Source organism: Barbatula barbatula, assembly GCF_947034865.1.
Source record: "Barbatula barbatula genome assembly, chromosome: 12".
NCBI classification, from domain to species: domain Eukaryota; kingdom Metazoa; phylum Chordata; class Actinopteri; order Cypriniformes; family Nemacheilidae; genus Barbatula; species Barbatula barbatula.
In genome coordinates this window covers 5,427,572-5,451,556 of record NC_136775.1, presented here as the reverse complement: position 1 = coordinate 5,451,556, position 23,985 = coordinate 5,427,572, and the positions used below count along the sequence as shown (strand labels likewise).

The 23,985-nt window shown below is 39.4% G+C and overlaps 1 protein-coding gene across 2 annotated transcripts in view; it reads right to left on the bottom strand.

Moving 5' to 3' along the window:
- rbms3 (RNA binding motif, single stranded interacting protein) overlaps nt 1–23,985 on the bottom strand; it is a 156,325-nt gene that overhangs the window by 68,979 nt on the left and 63,361 nt on the right. For both annotated transcript variants that reach the window (XM_079470227.1, XM_079470226.1), the window contains 3 exons: nt 16,815–16,972; nt 4,262–4,320; nt 753–844 (listed from right to left, as the gene is read on the bottom strand). In XM_079470227.1, the coding sequence (XP_079326353.1) occupies nt 753–844; nt 4,262–4,320; nt 16,815–16,945 (282 nt within the window). In that variant the 5' untranslated portion in view covers nt 16,946–16,972. The remainder of the gene's footprint in view (nt 1–752; nt 845–4,261; nt 4,321–16,814; nt 16,973–23,985) is intronic.

Here is a 23,985-nt window from a genome sequence, read left to right as displayed (position 1 = left end):
AAAATCATTATCAGATCTTCCTACTAATTAAATGAGCTTCGGAACGACTGTTTTAGTTTGTAAACTGAGCACAACAGAGATCATGGAAAACTGTGTAACCCAAGTGTACATGCTAGTGTGCTAAATCACTCTCTCTCTCTTCTCTCCCACATCCCCCCGCCACTGCAAAATGACCTGTCTGTTTCATATGAGGCCTGCTGTGTTGCGTGGAGCTCTGACAGGCATGCATTTAAATGGGATTTCAGATACACAAACCATCTGCATCCTGACAGCACGCAAGCTTATGAATATTAGAGGACAGATGCTTTAAACAACTGTGCGTGCGTCTGCATGCACACGCTGGACATCCAGCTACACAAGTTTATTTCTTCCACTTCCTGTGTTCCCGTTTCTACCACTTTTCCGTATATATACTTCCTGCACAGATGTTTAGCACCCTGACAGCAATAATCAACATCTTCATTAAGATCGTACTAATAATATTCATCAGAATAAAATGAAACCAGTATCATTAGAAACTTAGAAGCGTTGGTTCAGTCTAAGACCGGTCTTTTAGTTTAGATGTGTACTCTTCTGCACTGCAAAGCTCCGCCCACACTAAAATCTCACTGGACAAAAATCGTGCTCCACGTATACATCAAATGTTCTAGCGGATATGACTTCACAAAATATTTTGGTCTCAGAGAAGTGAAAAAATACTTGATGGTAGTCACAACGTGCCAGTTTAGGACACGGCGTAAAGCCCGGCTTACCTTTGCCATCTGTGCCTGTACACCGCTGGCCTTTAGGGACGCTACAGCTTTCTGCGCAGCCGCCGGACTGTCGAAATCCACAAAGCCATATCCTACACACACACACAGATAAGAGTCAGTTATTTATACACGTTACAACACACACTCACAGAAGAATTCTTTATCAGAGATTAATCAGACGTTATCAGATTTCAGATTTGTGGGTCAAAACAAGACAGCTCCGTTATTTGTCTTATCATGCGGATCGTGGAGACGCAAGAGAATGTGCATGTTGGAGCACAGCCGCTTGTGCATGGGACGACAGGAAACAGCCATTTTGTTCAAGGCTCAGCTTGTCAACTATTTCCTCAGTAACAGGACAAAGGAAGATTCGGCCTGACCTCACCCCTCCTGCTTTTCACCAACATTTTGTTGGCAGACAGAGAGAGAAGATGATCTGTGACTTCCTTTAAAGGAAATCTTCATAAAAAAGTGACGGTAGTGTTAATCGTTATAAATAGAAACAGTGCATACATTAAGCATATATACATACAGTATACAGTTTTACATGCGCCCTGCAGAATCTCCAAAATGTTACTAAAAACATCATAGAAATTGCCATTTGTTTTATTTTGTACTGCCATAAATAGGCTATTTCACATTACAGATGCTTACATATAGTTTTACTATTTTGAAAAACATAATAATTCTGAAATATATTTAAAACAAATATATATTATTATAAAATAAAATAATAAAAATATTGTAAAATAGAGCCGAGAAAATAATAAGAGGTTATTTAAAAAATATGACTATTTATAGTTTGGGCTTTAGGAAAATTTATCTTTTAAAATTTTGTGAACTACAAACAACATTTCTCCCAAATTTCAAATTAAAATATTGTTTCTATTTCCTTTAATTTTCAAAAGATGAAAGGTGAATATAACAGATGCTCAGTATAGTTTTTCAGAACTTTAAAATGAATATTAACTTTGCAGTGTTTAAGCATTACAACAGTAATATGTGTACATGTATTAAAGAAAAAAGTTTAAAAATGATGTGATAAACTACATTTTTATAGCAGTTTTCATGTGTCTTGCCATGCTGTCAGTCCTTCACGTCGTTGTTGGATGACTTTGTCACCCTTGTGGTTTGATTTTGTTGAAATTCAGCAAACACTGGACTGGAATGGACACAATACATCTAGAAATGCTGATTCAACGAAAATTTGGAATGGTCTCTTAAATTTGTTAAATATGTTTATAAATGATAATAGACATGTTTCATCCATTTCACATCATATCTTTGTATACACGTAGTCCAAAACACACAATTAAACAAACTGTTATTGTTTATAAACCCTTCGTTGACCAACATTAGGTTTAGGAGATTTCCAGTGAGTGACAGAAGTTCTCTGAGACCCTCAGTAGGCCACATCTGAGGCCCTTCTGAGGGAACGCGTCTTCCTTCAGCGGATGCATTCTGACCATAAGCCTCTCTAAACTCTAAACACACACCCGCTCAAAGCCTGACTGACATTTGAAACCACAAATGGTAGAAAGTAGAGTTTTCGAAAGCCCGTGAAGGGTTCAAGCCAACAGCTCTATATGCCCAAAATATGTGTTCGTTTCCCCCGACAGACCTCACATGCAGACCAACACGCCATCCGCTTTGAAGCCGCCCACCGAACGTGTAAGTGAGAAAGAGAGAGCGAGATCTCTAAAGCGGAGAACCCAGCCAGCCAGATGTTCCAAAGACTGCAGATGTTTCATAAGCCTAAGAAAACAGAGCGTGTGTGAGAAAAAGGATTTCCAGTAGACTGTTCTTGATCCAGAAAGAGGAACACTTCTGGTTAGAGAGAAAGCTACGAGCATTCCTGAGGTCACTGACCAAGAGAGTTAAACAGCAGGCATCAGGAAGTGGGATAAGAAAGAGACTCCAAGTTGAAGGACGCAGGGATCAATTCTTATTAACAATGTGACGCCCAGTACCGGAACAGACCTCAGAAGGAGCCCGGCGCAGAGGTGATAGATAAAGGTCCGTGTGTTTGTGTACTACACACATCACGCACTTTGGGGTTTCGGCTGGAAGTGTTTTGGAAGCCTTGCGTAATTAAATCCATAAATACAAATACGCCTCAAATGAGTGCACCTTTTCTGTTTTCACTTTCATTCCAACAACACCCCCACATGACCGCTCCCCCCCCCCCCTCTCTCTCTCTCTCTCTGTTACAACTGTGGGAAAAAGATTCAAACACGCACACTGTCGCCTTTATCTGCAGATAAATCCTATCTGAAAAGGAAAGAGAGAGTGAAAGAGAGAGCTTGTGGTCGTGCTGGTATCTCGTACAACACACAAATATTTACACTCGCTTCGGCTAATGAGAGGCTCGTGATTGAGCCAAAGAAAAATTTAACACACCCTTCGTCGCCCGCAAACCCCCACCCACCCACAAACTCGATCTGTAGTTGCGGACAAGAGGAAAAACAGCTGTCTTAAACTAAAATGTCCTTTTACAGCTAGGCAGAATCCCTCCAGCAGTCGCTTAACACAAAGCGTGCAAAGCAAACATACGTACGCACTTAAGAAAATAATTAAAAACATTGCAAAGGTTTGATCAATAAGCTACGGATGATCTTGACATGCAGAAATCAGAAGCAAATAGACCGAGCAACCCTCAATGGTTTACATGGACACAATCGTACGGGATGAATGTACGACAGATAGCCGTGTAATTGCAATAGGGTTTGAGCAACATCTAAAAGCTGCACGTCCGGTGCAACAAACACAAGTCAGGGAAGAAAACAGGACCAACATATGTAGATGCGTAAAATTCAATGAAGCTTGACAAAACGTGCGCTGCAAATAAAGCACGTTTTTTTGGTTCTCCTCCGAGTCGCCTGGCTTTCATAAGTCCTGGCTGGAAGCCCATCAGGGTGGAGAAACCTGGCAGAGTGGGAGGGCAGTTAACTTCAGGACGAGGAAGTCTTCTAAAGCCTGGAGTGGTTTCCTCCGCTTCCCAAACAGCCCCCACCGTGTCACATGTGCATCAATGCTCACGTAAGGATGTTTGTTTTAAATAAGCCCTCCGAGGGAAAGCGCAACACAGAAACAGACACAACGGTTCATACGGATGAACCTGCAAAAGAACGGGACCTGGCTAGGCAGATCGCGTAGGAAGCCGGGTTGTTTATTTACAGCGTTTCCTGAAAAGACACTGTCTGCTAAATCATCAATTTCAGCCGGATGCTTCCCTCGCCCCGTGGCTATTTTTAAACCCCTGCGACCGGGCCGGACTTTGCAAATCAACACAGGAGGAGTTCTGCTTTTTCTTGCAGTCGCTAACCCGGTTTGTCACGCTAGCGTCTGATCCGGTTGTGCAGACTTCTCACACGATCACGCAAACATGTTTCTGCCTCTAAAGATAATAATTAATAATAATAATAATCCTTTCCTAACCAGTTGTAGTGTTTCAAAAGCAGCTGACAAGGTTTATTATGTTTTTAATGCAAGCTTATATTGTTACTCACCTTTGCACTGGTTAGTGTTTTTGTCCAGGATTGCCTTTGTTGACACTATTTTTCCATACCTGTAGAGGACAAAGAAAAACATTCAACTCAATTCCATTTAAAAGCATGGGCGCCAATGTTGCTTGGTTAACATACATCAAAACATCTTCTTTTATGTTCTGTAGAATGAAGAAAGTCATACAGGTTAAAAAACTATTTTGAGTGTACAGTCCCTATAAGAGAGAAGCAACATCCACAACACAACTAAAACAGATGAAAGATACTGTTGGTTTGGACTTGCATATAGTTATTGCTATATAGTAATCTCATATGGTCCAGTACAATAGTTATCATTCATGGAGTTAACAGGCCACAACATATCTTGTAATGATTTTTCCTTATGGTCACGTCTGATCCTTACCTAGAATGAAAACAGCAATGAAATGAAAGCTAGCCAGATAAAACATCACATAAAACACAGGCAGCTTTCGTATTTGCCTGTGGGCTATGCTTGCTATGAGCTCGATTAAAAAGTTTGAAGCTAACTCAAAGTATTTAACTCTCTTCTTCATTAAAACCCTAATGATGGGATGTTTATCGATACATCAATACACTCCTTACAAGGAAACCGTAAACAAGGAGAGGTGGATTTAGGCTTTAAACCCCTGCGAATTCATTCATCTTTAACCGGAAAGTTGCCCACCCTCATCAGCTCATGCACTCCCCCTCTCACACAACACCCTCACAGACTCACGAACGTATCTACACAACAGACGAATCTCCCAAACGGTCCCTTTTGAACATATTCCCCTCCCGCTGCCTCCCTTCCATCCACGATGAAGTTAATAACGTTACTTATCGCTTTCGTCTGCGCCTGAAGACCAGAAAGGCTGATGTGACTTTTAATTAATATTTAATGCGGCGCTCACCTCCAGGTAAAAGCGAGAGACTGTATTAACCTACCTTTATAAGGACGGGGGCGTTTAATAAGGGAAAGCTCATTGTACTGTTGCCTTAAAAAGCTGCGTCGCAGCGAGATATTGTATCGCTCATGTCTGGAAAATGGCAGCTAATTCATCAGAAGCGTTAGAAACATGCTAACGGCACAACTAAGTCATGAATATTTGTGCGGTGGCTCTCAAAATAAATATTATTTCAAAGCAGCTTTACAGAAATGTAACAATGCCTCAGTGTAGTAATGTCTTAAGGCCCTTGTGGACTTACGAGTATATGCTTTAATGTTCAGGATCCCCCAGAGAGCAAGCCATAGGCGACTTTTGTAAAAAGACTTACAAATGACCCTCTTAAAAAGGAACAATTCAGCCAAAAATGTAACATGACATGATTTCCTCACCCTCGTGTCATTCCAAACCAGTATAATTACATTTTTCCTTCTGGAACAAATAGGAAATTAAGCAGAATTTAATATAATGAAGGTGAATGGTGACAAGGGCCTGTTGAGGTTCATATAACTCATGATCCATAATTGTTCTTAAAGGAACAGTCCACCCAAAAATCTGTAATCATTTATGACCGTCAAGTCATGTCGTTCAAAACCTGTGTATGACTCTTTCTTCTGTGGAACACAAATGAAGATATTTTGAGAAATGTCTCCTGTGACCATACAATGGAAGTCAATGGGGTCAATGTTGTTTACAAGTTTGAAATGACACGAGAATGAGTAAATGAAAATGTTCATTTTGGATGAACTATGAAAATGCAAGTCATTATGTATCTTTTGGTCACCATTTGCTGTTATTAAATTGGAATTCAATATTTAATATGAATTTGGAATAAGGAATATGAGGTTTTGTATCACATTTATCAACAAAGTTTGCTTTTTCGTCACAGCGCAAGTGAAGACGAATGTTTTTCTAAGACAGATAATCACAACTCTGGGATTACAATTATAGAGACTCATTATAGAAACAATACTGGTAACATAGTTTGTCAGTAAACAAAGAAGAAGCCCAGGGGACTAGCAACCACATAACAGAAAGTAAGAGACAAAATGAAGAGCTCTGCCGGAGAAAGCATGTACCAGACCAATGTGAGGAAACACATGAGAACCATTTGACTCAGACTCTTGATTTACTGCCGTTTCATCTAGCAAAACAAGTGCTCGGACAAACACAGACGTCACAGATGAGTGAGTGGGTCCATGAGGGCGGGGTTGAGAGAAGAATTTACGCAACATATCTGGCAACGGTTCCGCCAGCGAGTGCCACGCCAGGGTCATGCACACGGTCTCCATAACACATACTCACAAACAGGATGCTTTCCTCACACAAACAATTTGTGATAGTCTGTGGTGTTTTTTGAGTTACAAAATGAAAGCCTGTCTTGAGGAATTTGTGGAAAGCTTAAAAAAAGTTACATAACTATACTTTTCCATGTTTTTTAGTGAACGTAGTGCACTTCAAAAATATTCCTCAGGATGACGCAGCTAACTTTGAAGCCAAAGGTGGAGGCGCTTACAGCAAAAACATCTGACTAATAATAGTGAAAATAAATATCTTTTGATGGAATGCGCTTTACCCTAGACACCTTACATTCAGGTCGGCTAAATCATTTGATCTTCGTACAAATGGTGGTCTTTTAAAGAATCGTCACTTCTCTATCCAACAAAAGCTCAAAGTGAACACATACTGTATGAACATGTTCATGAAATAAAAAAAAGAATGACTCTTCTTCTGTGGACAACAAAAGAAGATATTTTGAGAAATGGTTTTGGGTCCATACAATGGAAGTCAACGGGTGTCAGTGCTGTTCGGTTACCAACGTTCTACAAAATATCTTCGACTGTTTTCCCTCAATATAAAAATTCTGTCGTCAACTCAAGTCATTCGAATCTCTTTTTGGCTATTTTTCTGTGGAACACAAAGAAGACATTCTGAGAAATGTCCTTGTTGACGTCCATTGGATGGACACAAAGTTACGGTGTTAAAAATATCTTCTTTTGTGTTCTGCAGAAGAAACAAACTACCTACAGACTTGGAACGACAAGAGGGTGAGTAAATGATGAAAGAATTTTCATTTTTGGGTGATCTATCCCTTTAAGGAAGTGTAAACACTGGTGTTTTAACAAGAAGCAGGGAAGTTGTTATACATTGTGTGTCAGGGTTGCTGGAATGCATCCACATGTTTTTAAAGACCCTTACGAACTCTTTCTACGCATTCTGACTTTTGATTGGGACCAAGACTTAAATGTTTGCCGTGTTTACTAGTTCAAAACTTTCAGAACCTCAGGCATGGAGTTCCCCTCATAGATGTCTGTTGTGCCAAGACTCTGACCTTAAATAACATGAAGCCAAAGAGGCAAACGGTTTGCAACGAGAGCAGAAGCATGTTACAATATAAGCAAACCGCAAACTCAACAATATATTATAATAATGATGTATAGAAACATTATAAACAACACTGACAATAATAGCATAATACACTGTGTCCTGCTGAAGCGCAACGCTACAAAGCTGCAACTAATAAATCACTTAAACCTCTTCCGTGCTAATCTGACTTTTTGTCCTAACCAACCGTGACCACGACAACCGGCGCATGACAAGACATTTAGTTGGTCGTTTGTTTCTATTTTCTTCACATTGTTCTGGGTAGCCCCACCCACGTGCATTTTAATAGGTTTGAAGTCCTTCTTTACGCATATGACACATCAAATATCTTCAAATTACTTCGAAAACACTAAAATAGGTTGGAGCCAAATAATCCCACTTAATTTCAGAAAAGGTACAAGTCTGTTTGATCAGTTTATTCATCCACCATTGTTTAAATCACTAACCGTAAGTATGGGAAGCACTTATAGTAATGCACATCTTAGCAAAAGCACGATTGAACAAAACGGACGTAAACATGTGAATCCACGGGAATGTACTGTAGGACGAGATTTACGGGGTACAGTCATGTTAATCGCTACGCCTCGTACCTTTGTGAAGCAAGTCACAACTATTAATATCAACAGAAATCGAACCAGCTGTGACAGACGGAATGGAAGTAAACAAGAAGGAAAGGATGCAACAACGCCCTGACAATAATAGATATCCAGAGAGCTTTAATTAGGCTGCTGATACCGCACACACACCAAAACCTACTTTGAAATACCAGAGTTCAGCCTGCATGTGGGATCGCAATGTTCCACCGCTCTGCCTCTGGTCATCTGGATCTAGAAACGTTCTCACACACGCAACCGCATACACACCAACTCCCTTTCGAGTACAGAACACACTGAACCCGCCATGTGCTATAATCCACATGCACACAAACAGTGTTGGAGGTTCTGCCTTCTTAACGAAAAGTTACATTTACTCTAGAAAGGGTTTCATCGGATGCACGCACCTGGCCGTAAGTTAACTTACAGTCTTGTGTTTGTTGATCGGTCTGGCTTGTGGCTAATAGTATAACTATATGTTATTTGATTTATACAACAGTTCGACCACACAAGTTTATGGATAAATCAGAAACTGTGGTGATACTGGTGGAATATCTCATGGCTCTCAGCCAATCAGATTCGAGAACCAGAAAGAACCGTTGCATAATTAATTTTATTGCATGTTCATTTTATGAAATAAACAATTTGTTGAATGTTTTGTATGTTCATTTTATGAAATAGGGGTCCTGTAATTTTGTCGCATTTAAAGCCACAATACGTACATTTGGACCGCTAGATGGTGCACTTTCGAAACGGCAACAAAAGGCGAAGCTAAATGATGTTATGAAGGAGAGTGGAGTTATGGCACATGTCGTTTTCACCATCCAAAACGTATGGAGATCGCCCATCATGTTCACCGACGAGGTAATGAATTCATTTTATTTGATGTCATCGTAATGTATTAGCTTGCAAGAAGCGTGGAATATAATGCTACGTTAGCCCGCGAATGATATTGGACTTTTGTCAATTGATTTGGTAGCGCAATGCTACACAGTCATACAGTCGTAGTTTAAAAAGTAAACTATGTTTACGCTTTTTGGGGGTTTTCTTTACTCGCCGAAGAGTAATCGTGATCCATAATAAGAGAACATCAGATGCTGCGACCCAGAAGCTGTATAATCCCTTCTGCATTTGCGTGTTGCCAGATTCTACAACCGGAAACTGAGGGTAGTGCGTAGCATCGGATGTTATGTCACTGATATGCGACAAATAGAGACGGGGACGGGCCCTTTTAAATAGGAATTTCTCTGGATTTGCACATTCTTGGGAACATTTGGGATAATGTAAGTACACAACTGCATGAAATCTATCCCAGTGTGCAAGTAATTTTGGAATATTTCGTAACAAATGATTCCATATTGTGGCTTTAAGTTTAGCCAGGTAACGGTTCTTCTTTTTGTAACCTAAAATAATACTGGCTAAACATACTTTTAACTTGCTAGCTAATGTTATTTACTTCAGAAATAATCTACAGGGACATCCTTTGCGGATGTGAAGTTAAGTTTAGGCCATAAAAGTCACATGCACAGTAACATTTAAGTTGTTGCTTTGAAACAGTCTTTAGTATTACTATTTAATATTATTTCAAATACATAAAGAAAAAAATATTTAAAAAAAAATTTAAGACGTAGAATGAATGCAATAGGTTTTGTTCTAGAGTGTGTGTCAAGCTTATCAGATAGTACAGAGTGAAACAGATTTCTTCAGTCTACTTTGAGATTTATGGTTATAGAACTTCAAAATGCTGCCGGTAAATGAAAATAAATCAGGCTTCAGTGAGCCAGCGGACGAAACAGCACAATATGTGTTTCGCCTCAGAGCGGTAGGTGTTCAACGCTAGAATTCCCAACCCTGCCATTGTCGTGACAAACAGACCATATCCTGATTCCTGTAAATACAACAAAATCCATCATTTTAATATACAGCAATTATGTCATTGCATGCAAACTTAGCTGAAAAGATTCAACACTCCCCATAACAAAACAATAGTGCTTACAACATACTGTAACACCCAAACACTGCACTGTACATGTACACAAAAATAACTGTAAACACCCCATGAGGTTAACCAATCCGGCTAAAAGGATTTTAAACGAAGATAAATATATTTCTATACCTACTCGCGCACGTTTGAAAGATCACGGCGCTTCTCAGCTCGACGTGCTGTGACAACCAGAGCTGGGAACGAATCCCGGCTGATTTGATTGCCGTCAAGACAACACGTCTTGTGTGCGGAGATTTCAACTCCAATGTGTGAAGTGCTAATGACAGTTCTCAAAGGGCCCATACACCCTCTGATCTGTGTTTTTATTTTCCCCAGAGCACCAGCAGCCACGGATGCCGGTCCGTTTGATGTCTCGTGCCGAGAGTTGTGAACCAGCATTCTTTCAACTTCCATCCAGGTGGTTGTGGAGGATCTCTTAATTGGCTACCAATGCAGCTGTCTCGTCTGACGTGTACGGGTGCCTGATGTTTGTACGCTTGGTTGCCCCGCTGGCTGCAAGAAAAAGGCCCTGTGACTTTTTACATGTGGAATTATATTGTCTAAAATGGATGTATTAAAGGGAGATTAACAAGGATTAAATTGCGCACTCCTCTTCGGCCATGAATTTGACATTCTATTCACTACCATGATCCGTCATAATTTACTGGGAATGTACTGTACTGTGTTAACACTGTAATGCAAACACCTGAATCAGCCCTTTAAAATGCCAAGAACTTTGATATTGCTCTTCTCTATCATTATCTTTGCTTGATGAATACTAATGAGATGACCAACAGAAAATGTGAACACGCATCTCTTTTGAAGATCTACCTCCTGCTTTCCAGGAAGAGCAATATCGCAACTTTAAAAAGTTGTCACAGAAATAGTGCTGACCTTTGTTAAGTTACCATCTGTGACAAACCTCATTAGAATAAATGTGAGGAATGTATTCAAAACAAGAAGGATGAATTCATTAATACAAGTAAATTTTATGAAATAATAAATAATATTTAGATGGCACTTACGGTCTTAATCTTTTGATGTTCATTTTCACATACTGTAGCTGTATATTATGAAAAACATAAATAATAAATAAAGAATATTATGTAAGTAATAACATTTACATTTATTTATTTGTGACCCTTTTTTGGTAAATTTATCTTTTTTGCATAAACTCATCCTACATAATGTATAATAATAATAATAAACAAGAACATTCTGCGTCAATATTAAGATATCAGGATATATTTTCAGAGTTAGAACATGTCAATGCTTATGCCAATACACTACTGTAAAATGCTTCTTATGATCTTACAAATCTTTTCATATAAAGATGTGTGCCTCATTTATTACATACATTTAGGACAAAATGGAACTCTAATATTATTATTAGTTATTATGTTTAATAAATTGACACAGTGGACCGAATAATACAGAAAAAGCAGCCAAAAAGAGCCCAGCACGCTAGCTCTAACAACAATGCTAGTTCACAGACATCACCTGTTTAGCTAATCTGCCGGTCTATGTCCCAACTGTATTGAATGCTGTGCTAATAGGCCAAGGTTTGAACTGCTGAGAGGAGTCATAAATTCAAAATGATGACTGACATTTTCCTTTCCATCCCAGAGCAGAATCCAGCTTGCAGATCTTTATCCCGAATTTAGTCACCTTTTCACTAAGCCTCCCACTTCCTCTTCCACCTCACACACACACCGACAAGACCTGTGTGATACTGAGAGACAGAGAGATTGAGTATTCAAAGACTTCAAGACGGCTTTTGATGGCTAGCGGCTATTTGGCCCCCGGGTGCTCTCTCAAGAACAGGTGCTGTTCAAGAGGAGTCGGCCATTCATCTCATCTCAGGTCAGCTTTTAGGTTTGGAAAAAAAATACATAACAGCAGTGAGAAAAACCTGCAGATATTGCAGGGTATAACTTTACTGTATTGACGTTTATCCTGCACAACATAATGTCGCTTTTAACATATTTGAACCTCAGTTTGAAGGATTCCGTCAAAGCTTCTCTAAACTTTGGATAGAAAAGATGAGGGTTCAAGGACAGTGTGATATTTCAATCCCACCCTTACCACTACAATGTAGTTCATGCAATGAACCAGGACATTGTTAAGTTGGTATTAACAGAAAATCTTCAAATGTGGCACTTCGGCACAACCAATATGGCACTTGATGTCCAAGCCTGTCAAAACGAATAATACTTGACAATGTGGTTTAGACGCAGTAGAAGAGTGTGTTAGATATTTACTTGATTCATCAAATACTTACTAAAACTGCCTGTTATAAATGTGGACGACATGTATAAAAAATGATTTTGGAAGTGAAACTGGAGTTAGAAAATATGAATTATGGATTCTTCTCCAAGTCATGAGGAATACCGTCGCACTATTCTTCCTGTGAATTAGACATTTCTGCAGCCATGACGACGGGGACATAAATCAAAGAACGGGTGAATACTCTTCCCGAGAACAAGCAGACAAGTGCATTGTAGGAAAGCAACACTTTGAAATAAAAACCGTGACCTGTTACTAGCCTTGTCACTGGCTCTGAAATGGTTTGCATGCTCTGGATGCCTGAGTTATTCGAGCCTGGGGGGGCGGTTCTGCTGACTGAAAATGAGATCCCACCCTAGAGGCCCCTAGATGTGGCAGCCCTGTACATGAGGGCAATTCCTCCACTGAGTCGTTAGTCAATCAGACTGAGAGACAGAAAGGCAGGCCTTGGCAGGTTGTATTTTCTGTTGCATAAATATATCAAATGCATAGGAAAGGAATATAGAAAGATTTGAATCGCTGAATGCCAAGACACTATTGGAAAAAGGTAATAAAACTCCAATGTTCCTCACACATACGCACACACAGGCACGCATATTAAATCTCTTTTGTATATCACTTGTTTTTCACTAGATAGCTATGAGATTAAACGAACAGCAAATGGAGACTCCGTGCTTTCCAGACTAGAAAAAAAGAAGATTCAAGTCTCACAAACTATACTCGGGAGGAGCAAACCAACGTCAGAGATTTCAATAATAACTCCTTTCCTATCAACGTTTCGTATTATCTGAGCTTTCCCATCCATGTTTAGTTTTATATCGTCTCTGTCCTTCCGAAACCTTTGATGTCAAAATTCAGTGGAAAAACCCTGTCCTTTTTAAACGAATTAATACTGTTTTGTCAAAGTTGACAAGTACTTTTTAATACTTTTTATTTGTTCGATATAAGCTAAATCCATTGATAATCATAAAGTGTGACTATTGGCACCTCTATTGTACGCTATTGTACTATTGCTCTTCTATGGCATATCGCTTATTGCTCCCCGAACTCTTTGTAAGTCGCTTTGGATGACTAAATGTAAATGTGACTAATAATAAACAAATAGAAATCAACATATGGAAAATAAACATGACGAAGTTTACATTTTAATATTGTAAAAGACAACTCACTATGTGAGCACACAACTTGAATGTGTCACATCTCATTTTTGGTTTGGTTCTTATTGGTTTGCTAAAACTATCCAAAATACTTAAAAACACAATTAGAAAGGATTATGTAGAATTTTCCGAAATAAGTATTTAAATTGTGCAAAAGGTGTTTCTGTAGTTTACGTGTGTTATTATCATACAGATCGTGGCTTTGATCCTACGGAACACATATTCTGATGAATCGAAAACTTAAATGCTTTGAATGTTTTGTTTAAAGCATCTGCCAAATACATTAATGTAAATCTGTGGTTGTTGACAAATATCCTTTACATGTGTCCTATGGTGTGACAGCTAAAATGTAGAAACACAAACTGTCATGATATAATTTTTTGACATTAATATTTATGATATAAAATATCATAAGAAGATTAATCTTCATTGATGGTTATTTTCCGAAAAATGTTCGTGTGTAAAACAAAGTGACGGCGTCTGGGTTCACACATACACTGACAGAAACACTGGGCAAAGAACATACACGTTCAGAAAGTAACTGAAATGAAATCCTCATTTATTGTTTCTAACCTTGCTCCAAGTGTGAGTAGAATCGAGTTGTATGGTGCTCTCTTTCTCTCTGTAGCATTAGATTAAAATCAGAGATGTAATGAGGGGCTCTGAAATGCAATTATTTTAAATGGTTTTGTAAAATTCTGTCCTGAGGTTTAATACTCCATGATATCGACTCATGGAAGGGAAAAGTAATGAACTGGCACACACATGATTCCCCACCCTACCAACATACACACACACACACACACACACATCGCAGATGCATAATGAAAGTACATAAACATGATGACAATGTGTTCACCCAAGGCTTTCATTAAAAATTCATGATTCATATTCAGCCCGTTTATGAAAACGCCCTGGTACATTTTCTTTTGAGTTTTTTTTTGTCCTAGTAAATGTAACGATCCTTCAATCTGACCTTTTTACCTCATCTAACACAACACCATTGCGATCATAAAATCTACTTATTTGTTTCCAAGTCACAATTTGCTACCATTCTGCTGTTACGACCTTCTTCAATAACAGAATTATCTCATTAAAGGCAAGCTGCAAACCAGAAGAGGCCCTTTTTATACGGTTTGGGTTACGGATTCCGCTGAGGCCAGGTTTTTCATCTTTAGAGTCGAACCCTATTGTACGTTCAGCCTCAAAACGCTGCCAATCTTCTGCAGGAAATCACTGGAGAAGATCTCTGAAATGTCAGCCTGACCGAAGCACTTTTCACTGCCCTTCCTGACACGACGTGAGAACGAAATGGGGTCACTAACTGGCCGTGCATTTGTGCGCGTGTGCGGCAGGGACCTTTAGATTGCCACACTGGGGTGCAGACATGCATGCATGCCACCTAAATCATTCTGGTGTTATGCTAAAAAAGCGAAAAGTGTTTGTGGGCACTTTCTTTCTTTATTCTGCTGAGCTTTGGAAGTGAGCCCCAAGGCGAACCCTTTTGACCTTTCCAAAATGTTACTGCCCATTTGGCACGGTAGCAGCCGCTAATAAAACTTTCATAATCATGAATTTTTTATTCCAATCCCGCTCAAGGCCTTGGGCTAACCGGGACCACGGTAGTCCAAGAGCCCGGGAGAGATTGAGAGACCTGAACGTGCATCGTGGCTGGAGGTTTCCATGTTGTGAACATTTGGGGGCATTAAAGGTAGCAGCCTTTTCAGCTTTGAAAATGTAAAAAATGGTAATTCCACGCATCATTCATACACTAAAGTGTGTCCAAATTTGCTTTTTTTTCAGAAAATGGAAAAAAGCACTGTACTTTTTAAAGGATTACATACCGTGTTGTCAAAGTTAACAATCACTTTGTAAAACTTTTTATTGGTTAAATATAGCAAAACTCAGAGACACATAAAGCGTGACTTATAATAATGAGTTTAGAAAACACGAAATATGGAGATATGATGTTTTAGAAGGACAGCAGGGATATGTTACAAAATACCACAAAAATCAACTTGAAATGGGTGTTTGACCAAAACAAATGAAAAGTCGGCACACCAAAGCTCCAAAAATATATTTAAAAAATCTACAAAATGTGTAACGTTTAAAGCACACGGGCTCTTCAGGCTTTTAATCTAAAAAAATCAAAATAATGGATTTTATGCATAGGCATTGCAGTGCTTGAATGCTTAGGCTTACTTAAAACTAATAAAGAAATACTTGAAAGCTACAATATGTGCCACTGTTTTAGTTGAATTTGTTAATACTTACATCATTTCTTTGTATTCTACCACGTTTTGCACACGACAATTTGACTAACTCATTCTCTTGTGTCTTCCTGCCCCCAATTACAAAAAAAATCACCAATGCTTAATAATTAAAGAAATAGTTGTTATTATGGAAAGAGAAATGTTGATGGTGTTTATTGACTAATCATGAGCATAAAACAATTAATTATAGAACATTCTAAAAACACGAGAATGATTAACCTCAAAAAAGTGAAAAAATTAAATAAAACAACCTAAAACGAGGAAATTAAGTAGTAAAACATGTTCATGTTATTAGAATTTGTGGGATCGTATCAGTAAAACTTGCTCAAATATAATAAACAGTGTGAAGGCATTCTCATTCGTGACCACAATACTTTTTTGGTAGTACTGCATAGTAATAATTTGCTATTAAATGCTGCCTCACATCAAAACTGGTATTGACTATGGAAAATTCTGACATCCCCGCCCTGCATTAAACCTCTCCTGGAAACCAAAGCCCGCTCAAACGTACATAAAGATATTCGCAAAAGGTCATCACACCGAAATAAACGTCTAGGGTTTTAAGGCAGAAAGCCCCCACGCAAGAACGTAGATTGATATCTGAATGACTCATCAGAGAAGATTACGCAAGCTGCCCCCTGGTCCTCTTACGGCGTTTCATAATGACCTCCCTCCACTAATGATGCCGACTCCATTTACAGGGCCATATTCTTCCCCTAACCAAATGCTGTGACTTTTCATTTCTCCGTGACCTTCTGAGCCTGCATTTACATGATTGCGATAATACTTATGTATATCTATGCCGGTGCATTCGCGACTATAAATAGTTGTGGAGTGATTGTTCACATACAGTGGGATGTAGAGAGTGGCAATCATGCTTAGACAAAGAGATAGAGTTGGTGACAGACAGCGACAGCTGTGGAACGACACTCACGGTTGGCAGAGTTTGATGAGGTCCTGGTCGGTGGTGCCAGGCGGAAGGCCCCGGATGTACAGGTTGGTTTTACTGAGCTGCTCCCCTCCGATGTGGCTGCTGCTGTTGGTGCTGGGGCTGGGCGGAGCCATGGGTGGAGGGGGCGGGGCATATGACTGCTGCAGGACAAACAGAAGGAGTACGTGTTATTTGCAATTTCTTTGATATTTATAGGATTACTGTAATACACACTTTAAATAACAGTCTCTCACCAGTCAGAAAGCAGATAAGAAAAAAGCTCACAACACTATTTGAACACAATTTTTATCCAAAAAACATTCTAAAGTATTCTACCCATAACTAGAAATGACCTGATTCTAAGAAGTATCGCTATTAGTTGGATTGTCTGCATTTAGTTTGTTGCTTAAGCTTATTTTAATGCTGGTTTTGTCTAATTTTAAATACTTTCAAGTCATCTTTGGGTCCCCAAGTGAGCCTCAGCCCCTGTGATGTAAAAAAAAATAAGAGACCATTTTAAAATTGTTACGTTTTTTAAAATGAAATATCGTTTTATTTGCTGAAAATAAAAATTGGAGGAACAGGTCAAAACGACAGAAAGATGCTCGGTATTTTTTCAGACCTCGAATACTGCAAACAAGTTTATATTCACCTTTAAGCAATACATTACATAATATTTTTGTATTTAGGAAAAGTTCCCGACAAAACATTATGTGATAACCTGAACCTTTATCACGTTTCTTCTCACGCTGTCAGTCTTTCACATTGCTGTCGAATGACTGTCACTCCTGAGGTTTGATTTGGTTAAAATTCAACAGACACTCGACTGGAATAGCCACAATATATCTAGAAATGCTGATAAAATTTAGAACGGTCTCTTAATTCCTGTATTAAATGCGACACGAAGGCTGTGCATATATATGTATTTGCACATTTTCGCAAACACTTTATTTCAAATGATAAAAAAATCTAAATTAGCAACCATTCTAAACAGCACATAAAAAGTGCAATGCTCTGCTAGACACAACAGTCAGATATAGAAACATCAATTTGACAGTAAGACTATAGCACGAGAGCTAGTATTTATGTGTGCGTGCTGTCTTTGTGAAGTCTACCGCATGTGATGGGCTATATGGGTGAAAGCCTGTCTGGTACTTGCTCTCACTCGCTCTCTCTCTCTCTCTCTGTTTGCGATAATCATTGGCTGTCAGTTGTGCATGCTGTACACTGGCAAGTCTCCCCTGGCATTAATCTATTACCTGCACTTCCACAGAGCCTGCAATTTCCTCCAGACAGACAGTCAGAAAGACAGACAGCGAGACAGGCCTATCGTGGGCTGAATAGATTCTGCATTCATAAACTTCACACACCCCTGCGCCTCAGGCTACAGTTATGAATGAAGCCATTGAGTTCTCAGGAATACAACGGGCACACAGGCAACAAGAGATGACAAAGTGCCGTCACAACAGACATTTGTTTGACCGAGCTCAGATGGAAACGTACACCTTATGTTGGGATTCAAAATGTAGGGGATTTTACAGAATATGAGGGGATATGACAAAGACAAGTGAACAATAAATGATGCACCAATTGGTGATGAATTACACATCTTGTGTAAAAAATATGTGTAATAGTAAGGTTAAGAGTAAAGTAACATACTTTTTATTTTAGTTATGCTGTAGTATTTGTGAAATGTTCAATAACATAAGCACTTTTTTATCGTATATACAGCAATGAGCATCAACACAAATAAAAACACGATATATGCTTCTGGGATTCTCTCCCCGGAATGTAATCTAATGTCTCTAATCTCGAGTTTCAAAATCTCAAAAATGCAATAAGGGCCGAAAAGGTCAATTCACCCAAAAATGACAATTCTGTCATCATTTACTTACCCTCAAGTTGTTTTAAGCCTGTTTACATTCTGTTGTTTTGCTGAAAATTTGGAAGAATGTTTGTAACCAAACCTACTATAGTAGTCAATGTTGCCCCTGAAATGTTTCGTTTCCCAACATTCTTTAAAATATCTTCTTTTGTGTTATACAGAACAAAGAACTACAGGATTGAAACAACTCTAGAGTGAGTAAATGATGCCATAATTTTATTTTGGGGTGAATTATTCCTTGAAGTCTACAATTGAATTTAAAGATGGATTAAATGAGATATCGGTCATGTCTCATCAATTCCTCCAGAAACCAAATAATCTGAGTTTTGCTATACCCACGCACTTGCTATACCCAATTTTTTTTAAATTGTTTCAACAGTGTTTTTCTACTTTAAAGGTTCTAAGAGAAACATTTGAGGTAAACCTGATACTTAATCACATAATGAAGAACTCTCAAGACTCTTAAAATATGAAAGAGCAAACGCTTAGCAATATTTAATTATTAATATTTAGTGATTTACTGACCAATGCACTTAGACGTAATGGGGATATTCCAGAATCAGTGGTATAGACAACACATGGATAGACAACTTGTCAATCCTGGATGATACAATGCAATGAAATTGGCTACTTATAGAAGAAAGGCAAAACTGCATCACAATATATTCTGCAGCGCTAACGCACACATACATTCATACATAACCGTGGCTTAGTGCGCCAGACCCATACATGAAATCTGGATACGATAAATCCACCCAGTTCCCAGTAACTACACATACCATATTCATGCCTGACATGGCTCCAGGCAATCATACAGTACATACACACAAAAACACACACACATGATCCAACCGAACAAAAATCCTCCCCTGTGAGCAGCAGCTTATCAGATCCACCGACCAAGCTACGCACAGCAGATCCCGAGCCCGGCCATCGCAACACGACGCCAGGACGGCTGCAGACAGAGCGCGAGAGAGCAAAAGCTCAGCTGATCAAAGTCCTCGCCGCAGACACCTCTTTCAGCCAATTTGTGCAGCTGTCAGGGGCACTGCGATAGCGCGTCGGGGTGTGTAGTGTGTCAGGAGTCATGATGGGGGAAGCCTTTGAAACGTCAAAGACGTTCACTTCGCCGTCAGACGGGCCGGGATTAAAGGGAAGGGGAGATATGGTGTTGCCTTTACCACAGACTCAACAGGAATCAAATACACACACACACACGTATTCTCTGGGTGTCTGTGAAGCCACACACATGAACAAATTTCATCCTGTACTACGTAAAGCTTTAGCGGAGACTTTTAACTCAAGAGACGGATTGCCTGGTATTACATGTGCTATTGTGTTACACATATGATGCCTGCAGCACATAAAGTGTTTAAATTTGTAAAGCACTCTTGATTGAGAACAGTAAGTTAGTGCATACTGTCGTAATTGACTGAATGTCCCATAGTAAACGTATACACTGTTTTAGTATATACGTTGTATAATTATCTATGGGGACATAAAAGTTAGCATTCATGCCGTTTGTTCTATTCCTTATGTACGCTACTGTATATATATTTATAGATATTTTATCTTAAATAATTATGTATGCAACATTGTAAAAATGTGCTATATAAATACACTCACAGAATTGTACCTTTAATCCTCACTGGAGTGGTTCATTTTCTAACAAAACATAACAACTATGTCTTTGGGAACATACTTGTACCCCCAAGGACCCATTGCGTACATTAAAAGGTAAAGGTACAAAACCCATAAGGGTACTAGTCATTGTACAATTTAGTACTTTGTGGTGAGGAAAGCGGGAGGCGGGGCCGGTTGCGTGAGTGATAATTGGAATCAGATGTGCGCACACCGGTCCCGCATATCTCACGGAGGAGATCGGGAGCTTAAGAGGACGAGCGGCAGGACTGTTGACGAAAGAGGACCGGGCCCGGACGGGTGTTAAGTTTGTATTTATGTTATTGTGGCCGGCAGTCTACTGTGAGGTGGCAGCTGGCATTTTATTTCAGTGTTATTGTTTGTTTATTTTGATTAAAGTTTGTTGTACGTCTGTTCCCGCCTCCTTCCTTCATTTTATTGAACCTCATTACATACTATTTATTGAGTGTCAAGTTGTTTTGAATGATATTGTACAATGGATCTGTTGCATGATGTCGGACAATTCAGATAAAAAATGATCTACATATTTTAAAGCTTTTGATTAAATTAATCTTCAACCACACTTTTGTGCTCATTTCTTGAGAATAAAGTAAAAATGACAAGAACTAAGTCACAGGATTAGAGTAATAGAGTAATTTGGGAGTTAAGTCTCAGAGAAAATATGCGACTGAAGTAATACTAATATGACATATAAGTTGTAATATTAGGAGAAAAACTTTGGATATAAACGCATTTCCTTAAAGAATACACATTGTGTATATAAACTCTCACACACACGCATTTAATAATCATTAAATAAATATATATTATGCATGGATATGCATCAACATATGACTAAACTGCAGTTCAAATAATTAAGCAAATACTCAAGCAAACAATATATTGAGAAAAAAACGATTGAACTGTTTTTCTACAGAAGTTTGCTATTAAACATTTATCACAACACAATACTTGCAACGGGGTGACAGAGAGTGGGAGTCAAACCGGCCTACAGGCACGGTCTCTAGGAAACAAAGTGGTAAACAACTGCATTTAAATCATTGCAATATTCACAAAGCTTGGAAAATATACTACGCAAAAAACATCTAAGAAACATAAATGTTGATACGTAGAAATGTTGAAACCTAAGGTATTAAGATGTGATGCTTATACAAGCAGAATCGTTTTGAATGAGATTTTTACCCCTTAGCTCCTCCTTTATTTCCTTTTTGGAGTGTCCAAACAGCGTTTATTTCAATATTATGAATTCAGTTGGACTTCTATACTCTCTAAGAGAAGAAAACATTGTTGTCCGCTAATTAATTGATTCCGGCCTTGCATTAAACATCTCTCATTCCCCATCTCCACCAATCTAATGACTGTAATCTGTCCATCCAACCCCCCTCTTCTTCCACAGCCTGGCTTGTATAAACTGTCTCCTCCCCCCTCTTCTACTACGGCTAATCCATCCCTCCCTCTCTCCCGCCCTCGCGCCGTATCCCAGGGTTGGCCGGTGCGCAGCCGGGCTCTGCTCTTTATTAAAGGGTGAGTGATGTGCACACACATTATCTCCTCTCTGCACGCCCAGATAGCCTTCATTTCCCTAAAGAGTACTCCAGTCACCAAACAATTAGTACTTCCTGGAGAGCCCTCGAAAATGGGTTTCGAATGGCCGAGTCTCCTCTCCTCCCACCTCTCTCCCTCCCTTCGTGTGCCCGTCTGCCTCACGCTCTCTCATTATTTCTCCTCCGCTGTTCTTCGGAGAGAGAGATTGACCTCTTTCAGGTCAGCTTTCTTGCGCTGCCTACCGAGTATGTGAAGTTAACCTATGCCTCCACCAACTGTGATTATGCTGAGGCTGTGGAAATCTACAAGAGCGTGAGCGGCTCATGCGCACGCATACACAACCTTCTCTCTGCATCATGGCGGGGAAACCTGCGACGCCACACCACATATGCTGCAACGTCGCATGCGACGTGCCATAGATGATCTGGCATCCTTTTTAACACCATTTATTCACAGTTGCGCAAACTTCCAGACTTTCTGACTTTGACTGTTTCTATGCATTTCTATACAACAATCCATGCTTACACTACAAGACCATGCGTGCACAATGCATTATATCCCGCATAACACCGTGGTGAGACACACCACATATATGCTGCATCACAGCATGTTATCTGCGAAATGTGCATTGCCACCATTTTTTCTACCGGAGTTGCAGTTACCATAACAATTTGGTTTTTACCCGCAGACTGTATTCCCAGCACACACACGTGCACGTGTTCTCAGCATCGCTGCTGACGGTGGTGATCGATAGTACATGCCGTGACCCTAGCATCAAAGGGACGAGAGCAGGACACAGCGAGCAATGCTCTCCCTTCCTCAACTCTACCCCCGGGCCTCTTGGGGCGAGGGAAAGAATGCCGGCTATTAACAGAAAAGGGTTTGAGATCCCTCGCATCCGGACAGCGGAGGCCTGAGGAAGGCCCTAAGATTACACTACTGTATAAACACACCCAGCGCACACAAACATAGGAGTCTTTCTGACCCAGAAATATATTACCACACGCATTATCCCATTAAGCTCTCAAGAAGATCTATACATTAGAGTTACTGCAGCTGAGGTAGGAGGAAGCTTTCTTGGAGAGAGAGAGAGAGAGAGAGAGAGAGAGAGAGAGAGAGAGAGAGAGAGAGAGAGAGAGAGAGAGAGAGAGAGAGAGAGAGAGAGAGAGAGAGAGAGAGAGGGGCATCTAAGCCTCTGTGCATGTGGGCATTGAGTGCTCCTGCCATTAAAAGCTCATAGTCGATAACATACTGCATTAAAGCTTTTTAGGATTGCAGAATTTCTTATGAAAGAAATGGCTGGTCTTCTTCAAGAGCTTTGAGCTGGAGACGTGAAAAGCAATCATTACAAGAGGGATACAGACGAAACAAGTGAATTGCAAGTGAAGTGACTTTACATTGGCTTCAACAAAAGCACGCTAAAGGAGGTGTGCTTGTCAATGATACAGGTGTCAATCAGAAGGGTTTTTTGTCTAAGGAGGATGCAAAAACAAGTAAATAAAAATCTGATTAAAATAAATGCATTTATGAAAAGTTGGAGCAACAAGAAAAGGAAAATACAATATAGTTTAAAAAACATTATGATTGACAGTTTGCTTTAGAACGTTTATGCATAAATGTAACATTTAGTAAAAACTAGGAAATAGTCAAACAATGAACAAAAAATAGATACAATGAGAAAGACACTCTCATAATGGAAACAATAAACTCAATTGCAAAAATTCCTTTTGGTAAATCATGGTTTAGGAACCATTTTGTTAATGCTTCTCAAGTTTACATTTACCTTTCAAGCTCAAACCTCACATGTGGGAGGGCCTTAAGGGCACTTTACTTTCATTGGCTATAGTGAGAGAGAACAGTCACAGTATCTGTAGTTTTATATGGGATACAGTTTATTTGAAAAGAAAAAACATGTTACATGTTACTCAAAGCAGGTATTATAGTTAAAGTAAGATAACCATCTAAACGTGCATGTTAAATTCACATTAGACCAAAAAAAAACAGAGAGGGACGTCGGCCATACATCACCACATTAAATACTTCATGAAGAAGCCAGGTGTCAACAGTACAAGTCAGGATGAA